Below are 20,008 nucleotides of genomic sequence, written 5' to 3'. Positions count from 1 at the left end.
ATCCTATCCACATATCGGCATTGTTTTTATTCAATATTGGAATAGTACAATCCTCAACCACTCGCCTCTGGTAGTCCATTCAAGCACACCACCCCGCCCCCCCCCCCCCCCAGGCAAAAGACTGCATGCACCCAATCTATTCATCTCATGATTTTGTACTCAATGAGATCATCCTCCCAACTGTAGTCCAGGCCCCTGAGCCCTACAACATCCTCATAAATCTCTGCACCCTCTCCAGCTTGACAATATCTATCTACGGATGTTGTCTGACCTGCTGAGTTCCTCCAGAAATTCTTTGCTGAAGATTCCAGCATCTGAACCTTTTGTGTTTCTGTCCACCCCTCCCCTGAGGTTAGATGAACCAAGAATTAAGACATGGGTTAAGAGTGCAATGTTTAAAAGGAACACTGAAGGAATTTGCAAAAACCTGGAGGAACTCGATAGGTCTCACAACATCCACAGAAAATAAGGAGATGTAACCACTGAATGAGTAAAAAAGCTGCCTTCTGAATTAAAAGGACATGGGGAGGAGTACAGAGCAACAGACAAAAAGGTGTTAATTGGATGTGGAGAGAGGAAATAATTGATTGGGGGTTGGCTCTGTGAAGTTAGATCTCGTGGAAAAGAGAGGGAAAGATGGGATGGGGACTAACAAGACAAGTTCATGTTTGATATTTAAGAAAAAAATGTGAATATGTACATAGATGGGAGGTCTATGGTGTATCAATGGGATACGACAATAATAGTTCAGCACAGACCAGATGGGTCAAAAGTACTGTTTCTGTGCTGTAGTTTTCTATGATTCTAATATGAGTGGTTCAGTCCATGTCTGAAGGACATTGCATATTGTGTCAACCAAAAGACAATGTGTATTTTCCCCCACTGATGAAATGCAATAAAATGATATTATCCTTTGACCAACATTTAAAGATAATCTAATCACATTCACTCTGCTGCTTATAGACTTTTGCTGTTTGTAACTTGACTGCTACATTTCTTGCATTACAAAATTAGCCCTCATCAAAAGGCTGATATTAATGCCACTGGATGTCCTGATGTTATGGAATATTCACCTTTTGCAGAGGGGAGATACTGCTGGGGGTATCTTGCTTTATGTCTACATCAAAATATGGATTGCAACCCAAAATATCCTTGTGAACTCCACTTTGAAGCCCATTGAACACTATCTTCAATAATATCCAATTTATTGTTTGCTCCAGAATATGCAACTTCAAGATCATTACGGCCAGCCCCTCCCCTCACTAGCTATAAATTTGGTTGTGTACTTTAAATGTTATAATCCAATTTAAGACAGAATAGGGTACATTATTGCAAGTTACTTTTTTCTGCACTAAGGTTTTGTGAATATTTATTAAATTGTATCCAACGCAGTTGTTGTACAGGTGAACTGGCTCCAATAGTAATGTGCATGCACCAAAGATAGCACCAAGCATATTCCCCTTTCCCCAAAGGAAAAAAAAAGAGCCCACATGCGCAAAATCTGAATAGCTGCCAGTCAGTGACACAACTTCCGGTTCCCAATGGTGGGAATAGGTTGCATCTTTAAAAAAAGCCTTGATGAACCAAGCAATAAATGAGTGAGCTTTGGAACAAACCTGTTGACTCCCAGTCTTGTTATTCACTCTATTAGAGCACTAACACTACAATATTACCAATCTTTGTTCAATTTTAAAACAATAAATTCATGTTTACTATTTATAGTTTATTTTTCCCACCATACAGTAAATTCCCAATTATCTGGAATTCAAGCAACAGGTAAAAAAACAAGGACATAGATAGGTAGGTATAAATAAAAATTTAAATTGTAAAATTTAATGTTCTCTGAAGCAACACAACCCCTTGGTGAAATGGGAGCAAACATTCAGCCAGCAAAGCACCCTGGTCCTGCCCTGCCTGCAGTTATTCAAACACAACTTAATTGAAACTTTATTGAAGTGGCAGCACCCAGAAGTTGCTGTGGCAACTCTCCCAAAGTGTCTCCCTATCCCTGCCTAGAAAGGGTCTCTCTTTATTTGTATATTATTAAGTATATTAGTAAGGCACTCACCTCCAAGTCCTTGCCCTGTCACATGGTGCCTAAAGCTCCATGGAAAACAGAACAAAGGTTTGTGAGGACAGAAGAGCTACAAGGCACCGTGTTCATCTTCTCTTGCGAAGGGATGGGCCATGAGAGAGAGAGTAAGGCTTTATCTGTAAACTTGTTGGGGAGTTAATGATGAGGTTAGTATAGAGATCATCATAATGCTGTTACAGTACCTGGGACTCAATTTTTACTAAGTTATGGGAATGAACTGATCAAAGTGAACTTTGCATAATTAAGGACTGCAATTTTTCAAATTACTTAATATTTTGCACTTTAAGAAAAAAAATTATTAATGCAGGTGCATTAGATAGGCCTTGTAAGAGGCCAGAAAATTCACAGATCCGGCATCCACAATCTCTGTTGGTGCCTGATACCAGGGATTTTACTGTACTTATCCACCTACAGCAGGTAGGTGAAAATAAACTCAATCTGTTTACATTTCCACAAGAGGAAAAGTAGAGGGAAATAGATGTCTGACCAGAGGACAGAAATTGAAAGGGGCACATTGGACATGTAACCAAAGAACAAAGAGCTTAGAAAAAGAAAGGAATATATAGGAGTAAACAGAAATGAGAATTAAACCAAAGTTAGCCCTAAGGTCACCATAAGCTTAGAGAGAGTAATAACTAGAATGGGAGGGGTTGATTATGGTCCAAATTAGTGAAATGTGTTCCAAGATAGAGGAAGGATGGTGCTGAAATACTCTAGTTTCAATATACACCAAGAGGATGCTCCCAAAGTCACAATAAAAAGAGATGCTGTTGAGACCTGATGAGAACAAGGGAATAGAGGCGCCAGCTAAATTTGATCAGCCATCTGGCCAGGATGAGAGAAGGTTTAGAAAATCATTGAAAACTGGTTATGATCCTCCAAAACCATGTGGTGCTAAAAGAAATTTAGCGAAGGCTACATCAGGAGGACCGGATGTCACAAGTGATGTGTTGCTTCACTTGGAAAGACTGTATGGGTCCCCAAATGGTGGAGAGAGGGGAGGTGTGGGCACAAGTATGGCACTTCCTGCAGTCACAAGGAAGGTGCCAAGGTGGCTATCAATGAGAAAGAATCAGAGAACAAGGGGGGACACGGAGAGAGCGGTCCCTTCGGAAGGCAGATCTGAGGAGAGGGGTAGCTGCATCTAGTGGTGGGATCACATTGGAGGTGATGGAATTCGTGGAGAATAATATGTTCGAGGCTGAGGCTGCTGGCTTGGTAGGTGAGCATGTGGAATCTTGTTCTTGTTGTCTATGGGCAGATGTGCAGAAAATGGAGGAGATGCAAGTAAGGACTGATGGTGGTCAAGGAGAAAGCCTTTCTTTGAAGAAGAAGGTCATTTCAGATGATCTGGAATAGAAAATCTCATCTTGGGAGCAGAAGCAAGAGAAACCGGAATTAAGAGAAAGGAATAGAATATTTACAAGGGACTGGGTGTGAAGAAATATCAAGGTAATTACAAGAGTTGATAGGTTTGTAGAACATGTTTGTAGAAAGTTTGTTTCCTTAGATGGAGACAGAAAGAGACATGCTACAAGCCTACACAGACAAGGCTCCTCAACTCTTCCTCCGCTACATTGACAACTACATTGATGCTGCCTCATGCACCCCTGATGAACTTGTCAATTTTATTCACTTGGTCCATCTCTGGCAACACTCTCCTCTTTCTTGATCTCTGTCTCCATCTCAGGAGACAAACTTTCTAAAGACATTTTCTACCAACTCCCACAATTTGTGATAGCATCATAAATTTATACAAACTAGTACAGTCCATAATCATGTTAAAAAAAGATGTTAAAAATACAAGAAAATCACTTGTTGTGGTAACCATACCTTAACAGCATTGCAAGGAATGGCTTCAGAAGTACAGTAAAACCCATGATATCCGGCATCTATGGGAATTGTTAGATACCAGATAAATTAATTTTCTGGTTGCTTGAGACTGCGTGTTGTGTGATTGCTGAACTAATGGCAAGCCACACCAATTTTAAACTTCCGTACATGCAGACACAATGCATATGCAAACAATACATATGCAGGAGAAGTATTCACATGTAGAAATAAATAAATATTGCTTTGCATAGATGAGAGTCTTGGATGGTTAGTGGGAGCAGTTCTTTAGTAATTCAGCATTTTCACTGCCCATGGGAACAAGTTGGTTCTCAGCCTTGTGATGCTGTCTCTGATACTCTTGTATCTCTTTCCTGACAGGTGTAGTTGATAGATGCTGTGTGTGGGGTGGCAGGGATCCACAACTATTCTGCGGTCCCTTTTCAGACAATGATCCTGGTAGATCACATTGAGGGGAAGCGGGGGGGGGGGTGCAGGAAGAAGATTAGTTGTCATCTCCGCCACTCTTATGGTCCAATCCATCTCTCTGTAGTAACCTTACCGCACTGTGAAGCAGCTGGCCAAGATGCACTTAAGAGAGCTCCTAAAGAAGATTAACATGATAGTGCCAAGTAGCCTTGTCCGCTTAAGTCTTCTCAGGCAGAGCAGTGAGTGCTGCACCTTCCTGACAAGTGAGGAGATGCTGTGTGTCCATAAGCCACTAGTTAAGTAGACTCCAAGGAGCTTGGTGCTTTCTACACTAGAGTTCTTGATGTGTAGTAGAGGGTGGTCACTCCTAGTCCTCCTGAAGTCCACGATCATCTCCTTCATCTCATCCACATTGAGACTCAGGTTGTTACTTGCACCATAATGCAAGATTTTCCACCTCTTCTCTACAGTGACTCATTGTTGTTGCAGATGAGGCCAACTACAAGTGTGTCATCTGCAAACTTGATGAGACCTTGTTGGAGGTGGATCTGGTGATACAGTTGATGCTCAATTTCTCTGCCATTTTGAAGAACATGCAGCAGAACAGTTAGTGTAGGGGGTTAGCGCAATGCTGCTACAGTGCCAGCAATTGGGTGAGGGTTCAAATCCCACACTGTCTGCAAGGAGTCTGTATGTTGTCCTGGTATCTGTGTAAGTTTTCCTCAGTGGGGAACATACCAGGAGTTGTAGGTCAGTTGGATATAATTGGGCAGCATAGGGTTGTGGGTTGAAAGGCCCTGCTACAATGGTGTACGTCTAAAACACTGTAATTAGGGTTGTGGGTTGAAAGGCCCTGCTATAGTGGTGTACGTCTAAAACACTGCAATTAGGGTTGTGGGTTGAAAGGCCCTGCTATAATGGTGTACGTCTAAAACACCGCAATTAGGGTTGTGGGTTGAAAGGCCCTGCTATAATGGTGTACGTCTAAAACACCGCAATTAGGGTTGTGGGTTGAAAGGCCCTGCTACAATGGTGTACGTCTAAAACACTGTAATTAGGGTTGTGGGTTGAAAGGCCCTGCTACAGTGGTGTACGTCTAAAACACCGCAATTAGGGTTGTGGGTTGAAAGGCCCTGCTATAATGGTGTACGTCTAAAACACCGCAATTAGGGTTGTGGGTTGAAAGGCCCTGCTACAATGGTGTATGTCTAAAACACTGCAATTCCAGGTTAATCTTGGGAAAAATTGCCAACAAGAATAATCTAATCCTAAAGTCGGACCTGAATTAATTACTTCATAATAAACTGTCACTAAAAGATCATGCCAATCATACAATTTTAGATTGTGAACCAAGTTGACCGATCAGCTGTAAAAATGCACTTTAACAATGCTTTCCCCTGCCTAATGTGAATTTAACAGCAAAACCATGACCTATTTGGAAACTTTTGTAATAACTGGCAATTCATGTTCATGTAATTAATAGCTGGCATGTTACCCACCAACAGATCATTTAGCATGTAATCTGATAAATGGCATGCCTGACAATGCAGTCTTTGTCAGGCATGCCATAAAGTTTGCTGACGACACGATCTTGGTTATTAGTAATGATAAATCAGCATACATAGATGAGGGGCAGTTGCTACAGACTGTTGTGCAGCCAACAGCCTGTATCTGAATGTTAAAACAAAAGAAATAGTGGTCAACTTCAAGAGTATCAAGTTCCTTGGTGAGTAAGTACTTGGTGAAAAATCTCACGTAGTCCCTTAACACCAGCTCCATATCCAAGAAAGCTCAGTAGTACCTCTACTTCCTGCAAAGGCTAAAAAAGTTCATCTCCCACCCTCAATCCTCACTACAGTCTGCAGAGGATGTATTGGGAGCTTCCTGTGCAACTATCACCACCTGGTTTGGAAGCTGAACCTTGCTCAGTCTTTAAAACAAATGATCAACACCTCAGTGAGCTGGTGCGGACTCAAAAGGCCAACATGGCCTGTTTCCGCTCCATAAATGGTTATATGGTTACATGTACCATGCAAATAGAACAGCTTTCAGTACCAAAATGCATTTCCATTATTCAAGTTAATATACTGAAAAGTCTTGTACCCTTGTATTTAAAACAATATTTAAGATATTTAAACTAGCTTGTATCCAATCACAAAATTTGATCCTTAAGGCAAAGCTTACTTTATTCCATATGCAAGAATTATTATTCCAATGAGAATTCCAATGGTGCCATCCAAATACCACACCCCAGCATAATGATTGAAGACTTCTGCACTGATCAGTATAGAAAATCCCATGATTCCTCCAACTAAGGAGTTGAAGCCTGAAAAAAAAACAGAAAATACAAATAGAACATGGAGCATAATATAGCACAGTCAGCTGCAAAATAAAGAGCATTTCAAAGATGCACTTCTGATCAACTGGCTCCAGAATAACTGAAGTTGCTTGAGCTTTGAAATAAAAGCAGAGAAGGTTGGAAACACTCAGCAGATCAGACAGCATCTGTGGAAAAAGAAACTTGACTTATTTTTATTCATTGAGGCTGTAAAATTTACCAAGCTTCTATCCAGCATTGAACCACAAATGCACTATAAAGTAGCCCACTCAACAGGAGTTTTTGTTTTGAAGAATATATTTTGGGATGTCAAGGATGAACAGTTTAAAAAAATTTAAAAATTAAATTTAAGGACCAGATTTTATATTGCAGCCTTTTCCTGCAGAACTGAACAACTTCATGATCTTGCAGAATGCAAATGCAAGCTGCAGAGTCCAAGCAACTCTCTGCTACTTCTATTACAAAGTCTCTTCAGACACTTTCCTCCTTTAAGGGTTTCATCTATGTGCAAGTTGTACCACATGGTTGAAAATTAAAATGCTAAATTTCTACCTCCTGTTTAAGCAAATGATGTAATTATTTAATTCACTAGATCAGATATTCTGTGAAAAATATAAAAGCATACAGGGATAGGAGAGGAAAATGGGAACAGATTGCAAGAATTTCCATTGGCAGAAATGTGAAAGTCAGAATGTCTTTCAGCAGTATTTTTTCTTTTGATTTTATAATTCAATTTTCAATCATGACATTCCATCTTTACCTTGTAGTTATAATTTCCCCTTGGTATGTGATGAACTTTTTTTTTTAAATGAAGTATTTAATTTGACCAGATAACAGCTGAGAAAATTTGCAAAATGTCAATACTCACCATCAGTAATCAAGGCTTTGCTTGTGAGAATTCTGCCAAGCATAAATTTAACCACAGCCAAAATACTGCAGAGGATTCCACTAATAAAAGATACACTGAAAAGAAAGTCATCCTTTAAAAAGAAAGAATACAAGTTTATTGCAACAACTTCTGGTAAAACTCAAAAGTATACAAGTAAACAAACTGACAATTATATTATAAACCAACATTGAAAATAATTTACAACCTCTGCTATACTTGAATGTAGCAAAAACATCACAAGTTGCTTCACAATAAATTTGTCAAATCATTGCTAGAGGTCAATCTTCTCAGCAGTAGAATTTCATTGCAGGAGTTTCCCAGAACAAAATTTAAGGGTCAACTTCCTTCAACTGTTTCATCACATTACCTTCCTTCAATCACAAGGTTAGAGTTCTGTTGACGACGACATAACAGCACAGAATAGCCCTTCGGCCCTTGATATTGTGCTGACCTTTATATCCCTACCAAAAAACCTAAACCCTTCCCACCTCATAATCTTCCATTTTTCTTCATTCATGTGCCTATCTAAAAGTTTCTTAAATGCCCTAATGTTTCTGCCACCCTTGGCCAGGGATTCTAGACACCTACAAAAAAAAATTACCGCTGATGTCTCCCCTAAACTTTCCTCACTTCACTTTGTACACGTCCTCTGGTGTTTGTTATTCTTGCCCTCGGAAAAAGGTGCTGGCTGAATACCTCATCCACACCGCTCAGAATCTTATAATCCTCTATCAAGTCTACACTCATCCTTCTTTACTCCAAAGAGAAAAGTCCTATCTCTGCTAACCTTGCCTTATGACCCATTTTCCAATCCAGGAAACATCCTGTTAAATCTCCTTTGCACCCATTTCATAGCTTCCACATTCTACCTGTAATGTGATCAGAGATGAATACAATAGTCTAAGTATGGTCTCACCAGACATTTATAGACTTGCAACACAATGTCTCGACTTGAACTCAATCCCCTACTAATAAAGTCCATCATTCCAAAGGCCCTCTTAACTGCCCTAGCAACCTGCTACCTTCAAAGATGCTTAGATTTGAACCACAAGGACACTGTTCCTCCACACTTAAGTTTCTGACCATTAACCCTGTACTCAGCCTTCTGGTTTGACCTTCCAAAATGCATCACCTTACACTTATTCTGATTGAATTCCATCTGCCACTTTTCTGCCCAACTTTGCATCCTGTCTATATCCTTTGGCAACCTAAGACAATTTTTAAAAAAAAATATATTTATTTAGCATATGGTAAAATATTCTTAATTTTTGACATTATACAAGTACATAAATATTAACAAATATGCTGAAAGTCTATTTATAAGAACTAAAATACTAAAATCTAAAATGAAAAAACTACAAAAAACCCATTAACCAACCCCAAACTAAACTAGTCCCAAAATTAAAATACAAGATATTTCATTATAAAACAATCACAAGTAATTAATTCAGATCATGTCAGTTGACACTCAAAGACCTCAAAAACAAAGTTTTTTTTTAAAAAGAGGGAAAACTTCACTGATCAAGAAATTAATAAAATCACTATTTTAATTTCATTATTTTAGCATCAGACCCCAAATTTGCAAAAATAAAGAATATTTATCCCTTAAATAATACGTATTTTTTTCTAATGAATTTCAGCATGGCATTTGTCCAATGTTAATGAAAGATCAGATTTCCATGCAACAGTGGCACATTTCCTTGTTATTACCAAAACCAACTTAAACTTTAATTGGGAATCTGACAACAATAATTTAGTAGTGACACTTCCAAAATTTCCAATCAAAATTTCCAAACAAAAGTAATTCAGGATTTAAAGGAAAATTCACTCCCATTATTCATTGTAGAAATTTACTAATAGAAACTCAAAAAGAGTTAACCTTTGAACAAGACCACATAGAGTGAAATTCCAATTTCTGTTCCACATCCAAAACATTGATCTGATAAATCTCCATCTTCTCAATTTCTCAGGAGTAATATACAATTAATAAAAAAAATGAAGTAATCTGTTTCATACATTAATAGTATTTGTCATAGCCTCTTTTACACAAATTTTTCCCAGATTTATTGATCTATTATTGCATCCAAATCTTGTTCCTGTCTTTCTTTTGAATTAATCAAACCTACTTTTGGTGTTTGTTCTTGTAATTTAGATTTAGATTTTTTTTTAAATTATTTTTTTTTAATCATTCCATCAACCATGATTTGTTCCAAATTTGAAAGACCTTTTAGAAAAATTTCTGGTCCTAATTTTTCTCTCAAATAAGCCCTCAATTGAAAATAACAAAAGTATTGGAAAGGTATGCCATATTTAATCTTTAATGATCAAAAGACATCAATCTATTATCATAACAATTCCCTAAATTAGAGATTCCCTTGTGATACCATACATTTAAAAAAGGATCATCTTTTGAAAAAAATTACTGGTGTTTTTAAATGAAAAATAAAACCAACAATTTCTAATTTAACTATTCCAAATATTTTAGTATCAGAGCTTACTTACCTATTACAATGGATTTAAAATCTCATTTATAAATAAATTCATTTGTTTAACTTCCATCTTATTTAGTTCAGTATCCACCCATGGTTTAATTTTAAAATGAACAAAAACTAAAAATCTTAATTGTGCTGCTCTGTAATAATTCTTAAAATTGGGAAGTTGTGATCCTCCTCGTTCATATTTCCATGTTTTTTATCCCAATTTATCTTATATCCTGAAATTTTCCCATAATCTAACAAATGACTATAGGGCCAAATTTGGCCCGCAATATAATTATATTTGGCCCGCAAGATCATTTCAAAAATGTATTAGAGGTGGCCCGCCCTGCAGCGAGAGCCAATGCTGTTTTTTTGGTAATGTCACCCCCACCATCCTCCCCCTTCATTGCACATCCTTCCCCATTGTAACACGAGAAATTGTAACACGAGAAGTCTGTCGATGTCATCAGCCGGCAAGCCAGTTGGAAGGCTCCCCGCACAACCAGTCACTTCTCCCACCTGCCGAGCGGTGCGGCGGATGGGCGAGCACCTGTGATTTCCTGTCGGCGCGACGGGCATGGCAGGCTGCGCACGGCCCCCTGGCAGCGCGAGCCCCACGCGACTGGCACCGGACGCCCCTTCCACAGCGCGAGTGCACTTCTCCCGGTCGCCACGGCCTTCAGCGCTTGCACCCGCGCGGACCCCAGGGACGGCTGGTTCAGCCCTGCACGTGAAGAGAGAGATGGTGGCTGTCCGCAAAGGCTGATCGGCAGCGCGCTGGGCCTGAGTGGGTGGGTAAGCAGGGGTGGGCAGAGGGTGTAGGTGAGGAGTAATGGGCAGGGGAAGTTATGGCGGTGCGAGGGGCAGTTAGAGGGAGGGATGAGTAGAAGGAGGGGTGGATAGGGAAGAGCTAAAAGGGGAGGGGCAGGGCAAGTAGGGGAGGGGTGATTAGAGGGTGAGAGACAGGTAGAGGGAGGAACAGGTTGAGGGGAGAGGCAGTAGAGGGGCGTGTATAGGATGGGGTGGGTAGAGGCAGAGCGAGTGGAGTGAGGGGTGAGTAGAGGTTGGGTAAAGGACTGGTCAGGTAGAGGGATGGTGGGTCGAGAGTGAATAGAGGCCTAGATCCTGAGGAGTGAGCAGGAAATGCTGAGTCCTGATGCAGGCCAAAATGGACACAACCTGTGAATGCTGACTACATCTCCACAGGGACCAAATAGGTTTCCCTCAGGTCAAGCAAAGGGTGAACTTGAGCTACCTACTCCTGACCTGTAATATTATCCTCCTAAAGTTATGTCCTAAAATTTAACATTACATATGTTGAAAAAAGAGAAAACATGCAAATGTTGTTGAAAATTTTCAATAAATATTTAGTTCGGCCCTCGACTTAGTCCGTTTTTAATTTTGGCCCTCCGTGAATTTGAGTTTGACACCCCTGCTATAGGGTCTTGGTAGTGATTTGTGGTTGAGTTAAATATACTTCTTCGGCTTGGTTTCGTGGACGAAGATTTATGGAGGGGTATGTCCTCGTCTGCTGCAGGCTCGTTGGTGACTGACAAGTCGGATGCGGGACAGGCAGGCACGGTTGCAGCAGTTGCAAGGGAATATTGGTTGGTTGGGGTTGGGTTTTTCCTCCTTTGTCTTTTGTCAGTGAGGTGGGCTCTGCAGTCTTATTCAAAGGAGGTTGCTGCCCGCCGAACTGTGAGGCGCCAAGATACACGGTTGGAGGCGATATCAGCCCACTGTCGGTGGTCAATGTGGCAGGCACCAAGAGATTTCTTTAAGCAGTCCTTGTACTTCTTCTTTGGTGCACCTCTGTCTCGGTGGCCAGAGGAGAGCTTGCCATACAACACGATCTTGGGAAGGCGATGGTCCTCCATTCTGGAGATGTGACCCACCCAGCGCAGTTGGGTCTTCAGCAGCATGGATTCGATGCTTGCGGACTCTGCCAGCTCGAGTACTTCGATGTTGGTGATGAAGTCATTCCAATGAATGTTGAGGATAGAGCGGAGACAAAGCTGGTGGAAGCGTTCTAGGAGCCGTAGGTGATGCCGGTAGAGAACCCATGATTCGGAGACGAACAGGAGCATGGAAACTTATCTTCACCTGGAGATTATTTAAACTAGTAAGCACATCATAAATCTGCTGCTCAGTAAAAGGGCTTTCTAATCGATCTAAATTTTCTTGAGTCAAAGATTATGTTAACTGTGACAAATAATTATCTTTAGCTTCTTCATCTTGTAATGAATCAGATGTATACAATTTCTCATAAGATTCCTTAAATACATCATTAATTATTTGTGGCTTATATGTCATTTCATCATTACTCTGTTGTATAGCATTAATTGTTCTAAAAGATTGTTCTGGTTTTAATTGCCAAGCCAAAACTTTGATCTTTCCCCCCAACTCACATTTTTGCTTAGATCGTAATATCATTTTCTCTGTTCTATATGTTAACATTATATCATATTGGTTTTTTTTAAATTTGCTAAAATTCTATATTTATCCTCAGAAAATGATTTTTGTATTTATTTTTCCAATCAAGTTATCTCCTTGTCCTTGTAATTATAGTGATTTACTGTACCTAATTATTATGATTTTCAACATCTGCAAAAATATATTTAAATATTTTACAAAGTTCAGTCCTCCAAAAAGCTTCACAATATACAGCTACTAATAAATTTACTATGAGGCTCAAAGTCAAGAACTGAACAAGTGACTTACTGACAACATGCTATCTCAGTATATTAAAGAATAGCATTTTCCCACTTTTAAGATGCAAAGGCATGAAAAAAACCACCAAGCTATCAAGGTTTAAGACAGTTTATATTCATGATTTGTCCTGAAGTGCAGTCCCAGTTACTAGATCATGCAGGCACAAACTAATATTGATTACTTTGTAAGCAAAGAGCCATTTCCCCCATTTCCACCACTCCAACCCCAAAACATTGACACAATGAGCATTTTCAAATTACAAAATATTAAAAACAAAATAATTCAGGATTCTTGATGACTATTCAACAGTAACAGATTATATAATTAAAAGCAGTAAAAGGAATGGTCTCTGAATTATTCATCTTACCACTTCTGGAAGCAGCTTTGTAGCAAGGTCATGAATGGCTTTGCCAATAATGCAGACAGTTGACACAAGAAAAATAACACCCAAGATGGCACAAGCTCTGTGGAGGAGAAATTCACAGTGAGGTAGAAGTGACATAACAAAAGCCTGATAAATAATTCTTTGCTTGTATTCCAGGAACTGGAAATAGTTTTGTTTTAAAAAAAAGAACTTTTTGGGATTGAATGTCAATTTTAATCAGGGTTATGTGGATAGCAGACATTAATACACATGAAATCCAGTCTTCAAAAAAATTTGTTCACATGTAACACCCATTCTTTAAAGACATTGAAACCAGCCACTGGGTGTAGCAAATTCTGGCTTTGCACTATTGTAAATTATGCAGCAAGAAAATGATTATATTAATCAATCTGAATTGAAACTGCAAGATTGAGACTGGAGAAAGGATTATGTCGCCACCCTCTCAGTGAATGCATAGTTTAAGACTTATTTGTTCTGTCAGTCAATATTTGGTATGTTTGTACATCTAGAAGCCGTCCTATACTTTGGCGTATTGTGCTCAGAAACCTTCAGACCATCCAGATCTTGTCAGTTAAAATATGTCCCATTATAAATATAATTCTACAAAGTTATTATTTACATACAAAATATTGAAGTTAGCTGTGTAATTATAACTATTGCAATTGTATTTAATCTCCTGATATTAACTTTGGAGAAATTCTGCCAAATCGATGCCACCGGCAAATTGAAGGAACAACGCCTTGTATTCTGTCTCCAATTTGAGGTCATCAATATTGATTTCCAATTTTGGTTAACCTCCTCCTCCAGTCTCTCTCTTTCCCTACCCCTCTGTACCCCCATCTCTTCTCCCATCAGAGCTACTCCAAGATCTGGGAGTTAACATTCATGGATCATGGATTTCCTCATCTAAAGACCACAACCAGTGAAGATTGTGAAGAACTTCTTCACAATCTTCATCAGTATCAGAACATCACAGGCCTGTGTTCTTAGCCCCCTGCTCTACTCACTTAACACTTACGTCTGCATAGCTCAGTATGACAATAACACCATCTACAAATTTGGTAATGGGATGCATAAAGGAAGGGGATGAGTCAGTTTACAGCATGGAGATTGAAAACCTTGTTTAACGATGCACCTACAACAACCTTGCAGTCAATGTCACTAAAACAAGAGCTGATTGTTGACTTCAGGAAAGGAAAGCCAGAGGTGTACAATCCAGTGATCATTGTGGGGGGTGGGGGTGGGGGTGGGGGTGGGGGGTGAGGGGAAAAAAATCAGAAGTGGAGAGGGTGAGTAAACTTCTTGGGAGTCATCATCTCAGAGGATCTTTCCTGGACCCAACACAACAATGGCATAATGAAGAAAGCACAACAGGCCTCTACTTCCTCAGGATTTTGTGGAGATTCGGTATTGTGATGATATGTAATTACACCACTAGGTCACCAGGGGTCATCCCCGTGACCTTGTATATAAAGCAGTCCAGAGCTACAGTCTAGCCTTCCAGGTTCGTCTTTCAGAGAGACAAGACCTCTTAGTGTACATATTAGTTAAGGTATGACACCAGAAACCCTGGCAAATTTCTACAGTGGTGTGGTGGAAAGTGTGCTGACTGGCTGTATCGCCAGTATGGAAACAATACCCCTGAGCGTAAAGCCCTCCAAAAGGAAGTGGACACAGCCCAGGACACCACAGGCAAAATCCTACCCACTATTAAGTGCATCTATAGGGAACGTTGCCATCAGAGGGAAGCAGCAATGATCAAAGACCCACACCACCCAGCACATGCTCTATTCTTGCTGCTGCCATCAGGAAAGAGGTGTAGGTGCCACAAGATCCGCACCACCAGATTCAGGAACAGCTGCGGCTTTTCCACCATTAGACTCCTCAACAACAAACTCGTTTAAGGACTCTTACTTGTGCAAGTTATTATTTTCTTTTTTGTTCTCTCTGTATTCCAATTTGTTTACATTCATTATGTTTACAGTTCTTTAATTACATGCTTACACTATGTACAGTTTATTTTTTTGCAGTACCAATTAATGGTAATTCTGCCATGCCAACAGGAAAAAGGAATATCAGGATTCATGTAGGATCATGTATGTACTCGGACAATAAATCTGAATTAGTACATAACAAGGGCAGCATGAGATCACTATTAAGGTTAATTCAGGAGCATGATGGCTGCAATGAAGGAACACTCTTAAAATGTTGTCTATGCAACCTCACACTCTTGAACCTTATCTTTGGTGGGGTGGGATGGGCCTTTAGTATGTCATCTGCCTTTCCAAGGCAGTGGGAAGGGTGAATGGAGTTTGTGGAAAGGAGGGAGGTTTGCATTCTCCACCTTCTACAACTTCCTCCTATCCTGGGCAGAGCAACAACTGAATAGTTCAATGATGCACACAGCTAGGATGCTTTTGATGGTGCACCTGTAAAAATTGTTAATAGTCATGGGGGACATGCCAAATTTCCTTCACCTTCTGAAGTAGAGGGGTTAGTGCACTTTATTGACCATCATGTCAACAAGTTTGGTCCAGGTCAGCTCACTGGAAACGATTACTCCCAAAAACGTGAAGCCATCTGTTGCCTGCTGTCTCCATTTCAGCACCATTAATGTGGACAGGGAAATGGACCCCATCCCTCCTTCAGAAGGTTACAATCAGGTACTTTATGGTGCCATTTATATCATATTGAGAACTGCTCAAAACATTTCAGTCAGCACTTGTGAAAAACAGCAAGTCATCATTGCTCAGTGGATGAGTCAGGTGATCATTCATTTTGGTGATGCTGAGTTGAGGTGTACATGGTTTGAATTTAAAATGCAAAAATGAACAAGTTCAATGAGGGTTTTTCCCCATTCAAAAGCTGATTCTTTGAATTTGACGCTGCATCCAGTAAAGTAGTGGTCGGAGTGCTTTTAGTCAGTTGTGATTGGTCATTCAGCATCCATTGGGGAAGAAGAGAAACAATTTTTTTTCTCCCATGCCTGTCACCTGCACAAAATCAACAATCAAAACAACACATATACACAATTTTGTCAATTGTCCAACATGACCAGAAAATGCAGGTGCTGCTGAGCTACAAGCCAAGACACTGTGGAAAAAACATGCCCACAAGATTTTTAAAATTAGTGCTAAGTATTTGCATACCTTTTTTGTAAGTGCAAACACACACACAAAAAATCAAAGGTATGATAAAGTAAGTTGGGACTGACCAGTCAGTGGGCTCATTAGAATGCAATCCTCTGCACCAAGTAGATCATGGGTTGGGCTCTAATCCCTTTCCAAGACACAGAAGAGTATTCAGCATTTTGCCTTATTGCAGAGGAACAAATGAAGTGGGAATCTAACCCAAAGTTTATTAAAGATGAAGAGTAAGGATTGACATCAAAGTAGGATTATGTCAAAAATTACAAGAAATGTTGCCTTTGAAGTTGCATGAGTGATTAAGCAATAAAATATTTGTTGCTTCTATATTTTTTCCCCACCTAGTTTTGGTGAGTGATGAGATCAATGAGTTTACATTATTGCCAATCATCCTATCCCCTCCGATTAAATTAAGAATACACATCCACATTGAAGGAACTTCCAGCCTATCAGATGACAGTCTATTCAGTAACTCCATGGAGGATGCTGTGGCCACTCTAAGAGTAACGAGTCCACCCAAATTCTATGCTTTTAATGGGCTGAAATCTTCCACCTGAAAAAACATTTTGGAACTACTGATATTTATGTAACTGCAGGATTTCCAAGCACAGGTGGAAAGCTTAAACCTATACACCACCAATTGCTGCACCAAGGTCATGGAAATCTGTCTGAACATGGACAGTCCAACGAGCTCATTCAGTTTAATGTGTAGAAACTGTTGAAGATACAAAATTTATGTGTTCTGATACTACTCTTAATTTAGAATGGATTTTGAAAGATTGGAAAAGCCAGGTCAATAGGTTACATCAAGTGACGTGTAGCAACAAGAGATCCATGACCTAAACACTGACCCCATTGCTTTTTCCAATTTCTGAGTAGGATAATGTAGCTCTTTGTAGACTTAGATCAATCTGACCATCCACAAAAAAAAAAATCACCATCACCAGGATTCTAAATAACAAGAAAAATCAAATGGCAAGGCTGTATCATTACACAAATCCTCATCCACCATTCTCATTGTATTAAACTCTTACTGGAGTGGAATTAAAATTCAGGAAGAACAAAAAACTGCTCTCCCTCGATCACCTTCATTGCTAAGTTAATATCCATCATCTTTCATCGACTTATCTTACACAAATATTACTTGCATAAGGGCAGACTTAAAGACCAAGCTCCAAACCATTGTCAAATCGTTCAGTGAAGCATACTAAATGAAGACAAAGGATACTTCATCAACCTAACCTACCATACAATAATCCACCCTTCAAGTCAAGATTCACTTTAAACCCGTCAATGTGTATACTTCTCATATCTCAGGAAGTAGCCCTTAAAGAAACCAGATATCAATGGCAAAATCTATCAGAAACAAACAGTAGGCCACCCATTACTTTAATCATAGAGTTCAACAGCAAATGAATAGACCTATGACCCCAACTTGTCCATGCTACTCTTGCCTGCAATCAGTTCACATTCCTGAGCCAGTGGTTCTCAACCCCCCCACCCCCCCCCACTGCCCCCGACATACCACGTTAAGTAATCCCTTATGAACCATTATGCTCCTCTGGCAGCTTATTCCATATAACCATCACCCTCTGTGAAAATGTTGCCCATCAGATTCCTTTTAAATCTTCTCCGTCTCACATTAAATCTATTCTCTCTAACAATAGATTCCTCTACCCAAGGAAAAAGACTAAATATTTACTTGTCTATTCCTATGAATTTGTAAACCTCTCTGAGGTATCCCATCATTGAGAAAGGTACCAGCTTCTCACAATTCAAGCCTGTCATTTCTGATAGCATTCTCATGAATCTTTTCTGCACCCTTTCCAGCTTTACAATATCCCCCATATAGCTAGGTAACCAGAACTGCATACAGTACTTCGTGTCACACCAACATTTTGTCAGCATGAGATCACTGCTCCTACACTAAATGCACTGACTCATACACCACATCAGGAAAGGTGTTCAAACACCAAGACCCCAAAATTAGCATACGGTCAGTGGACCAGCTTTGATAATTAATAGAGAAAATAGAGGGTAGTGAAGGAAGAGTGTTTATCGGACTATAAATCTGTAGTCAGTGATGTTCCACAGGAATCTGTGCTGGGACTCCTATTGTTTGTAGTTTCTTTGGCTTGGCTTCGCGGACGAAGATTTATGGAGGGGGTAAAAAGTCCACGTCAGCTGCAGGCTCGTTTGTGGCTGACAAGTCTGATGCGGGACAGGCAGACACGATTGCAGCGGTTGCAGGGGAAAATTGGTTGGTTGGGGTTGGGTGTTGGGTTTTTCCTCCTTTGCCTTTTGTCAGTGAGGTGGGCTCTGCGGTCTTCTTCAAAGGAGGTTGCTGCCCGCCAAACTGTGAGGCGCCAAGATGCACGGTTTGAGGCGTTATCAGCCCACTGGCGGTGGTCAATGTGGCAGGCACCAAGAGATTTCTTTAGGCAGTCCTTGTACCTTTTCTTTGGTGCACCTCTGTCACGGTGGCCAGTGGAGAGCTCGCCATATAACACGATCTTGGGAAGGCGATGGTCCTCCATTCTGGAGACGTGACCCATCCAGCGCAGCTGGATCTTCAGCAGCGTGGACTCGATGCTGTCGACCTCTGCCATCTCGAGTACTTCGACGTTAGGGATGTAAGCGCTCCAATGCAAGCCATGAAAGACCCCAACAATGAAGACGCTGTTTACATCCGGTACCGCACGGATGGCAGTCTCTTCAATCTGAGGCGCCTGCAAGCTCACACCAAGACACAAGAGAAACTTGTCCGTGAACTACTCTTTGCAGACGATGCCGCTTTAGTTGCCCATTCAGAGCCTGCTCTTCAGCGCTTGACGTCCTGCTTTGCGGAAACTGCCAAAATGTTTGGCCTGGAAGTCAGCCTGAAGAAAACTGAGGTCCTCCATCAGCCAGCTCCCCCCCATGACTACCAGCCCCCCCACATCTCCATCGGGCACACAAAACTCAAAACGGTCAACCAGTTTACCTATCTCGGCTGCACCATTTCATCAGATGCAAGGATCGACAATGAGATAGACAACAGACTCGCCAAGGCAAATAGCGCCTTTGGAAGACTACACAAAAGAGTCTGGAAAAACAACCAACTGAAAAACCTCACAAAGATAAGCGTATACAGAGCCGTTGTCATACCCACACTCCTGTTCGGCTCCGAATCATGGGTCCTCTACCGGCACCACCTACGGCTCCTAGAACGCTTCCACCAGCGTTGTGTTTGTAGTACATACATAAATAAATCAGGTCTTCAAACTTTTTCTTTCCACTTCCATACCACCGTAAGTAATCCCTATGCTATTGGTGTTCTGATTAGTGAAGGATTACTTATGGTGGTATGGAAGTGGAGAGGGGTGGAAGATTGAGAACCACTGCTCTAAACCCAATTGTTACTGAAATATTTTACTTGAAAAAAAATTGTCATTGGTCCATTTCCTTTGGAGTTATTAAACAATGAACATAACTAGTCAATTGGGTATGATTAAAACAGTGGTATAAATGATTTGGACAAAAGTTTAGGTGGCCTGATGAGCAAGTTTACAGATTTACATAAATGATGGAGTTATGGATAGTAAAAAAGGACATAGATCAGATGAGAAGTGGCAGATGGAATTCAGTCCAGGAAAGTGTAAGATGTTGCACTTTGTCAAATCAAATGTAAGGGAAAATTGTTCAATAAATAGCAGAACCCTTAGGAG

General features: G+C 40.3%; 1 protein-coding gene across 1 annotated transcript in view; it reads right to left on the bottom strand.

Annotated features, from left to right (window-relative positions):
• Positions 1-20,008, bottom strand: part of tmem163a (transmembrane protein 163a) — a 132,450-nt gene that overhangs the window by 3,200 nt on the left and 109,242 nt on the right. Inside the window, exons 5-7 of the mRNA XM_069935205.1 lie at positions 13,138-13,234; positions 7,561-7,672; positions 6,539-6,680 (exon numbers count right to left, since the gene is read on the bottom strand). Coding sequence (XP_069791306.1) covers positions 6,539-6,680; positions 7,561-7,672; positions 13,138-13,234 — 351 coding nt within the window. The remainder of the gene's footprint in view (positions 1-6,538; positions 6,681-7,560; positions 7,673-13,137; positions 13,235-20,008) is intronic.

Source organism: Narcine bancroftii, chromosome 4 (assembly GCF_036971445.1).
Source record: "Narcine bancroftii isolate sNarBan1 chromosome 4, sNarBan1.hap1, whole genome shotgun sequence".
In the NCBI taxonomy this organism is placed as follows: Eukaryota; Metazoa; Chordata; class Chondrichthyes; order Torpediniformes; family Narcinidae; genus Narcine; species Narcine bancroftii.
This window is presented reverse-complemented; position numbering and strand designations above follow the sequence as displayed.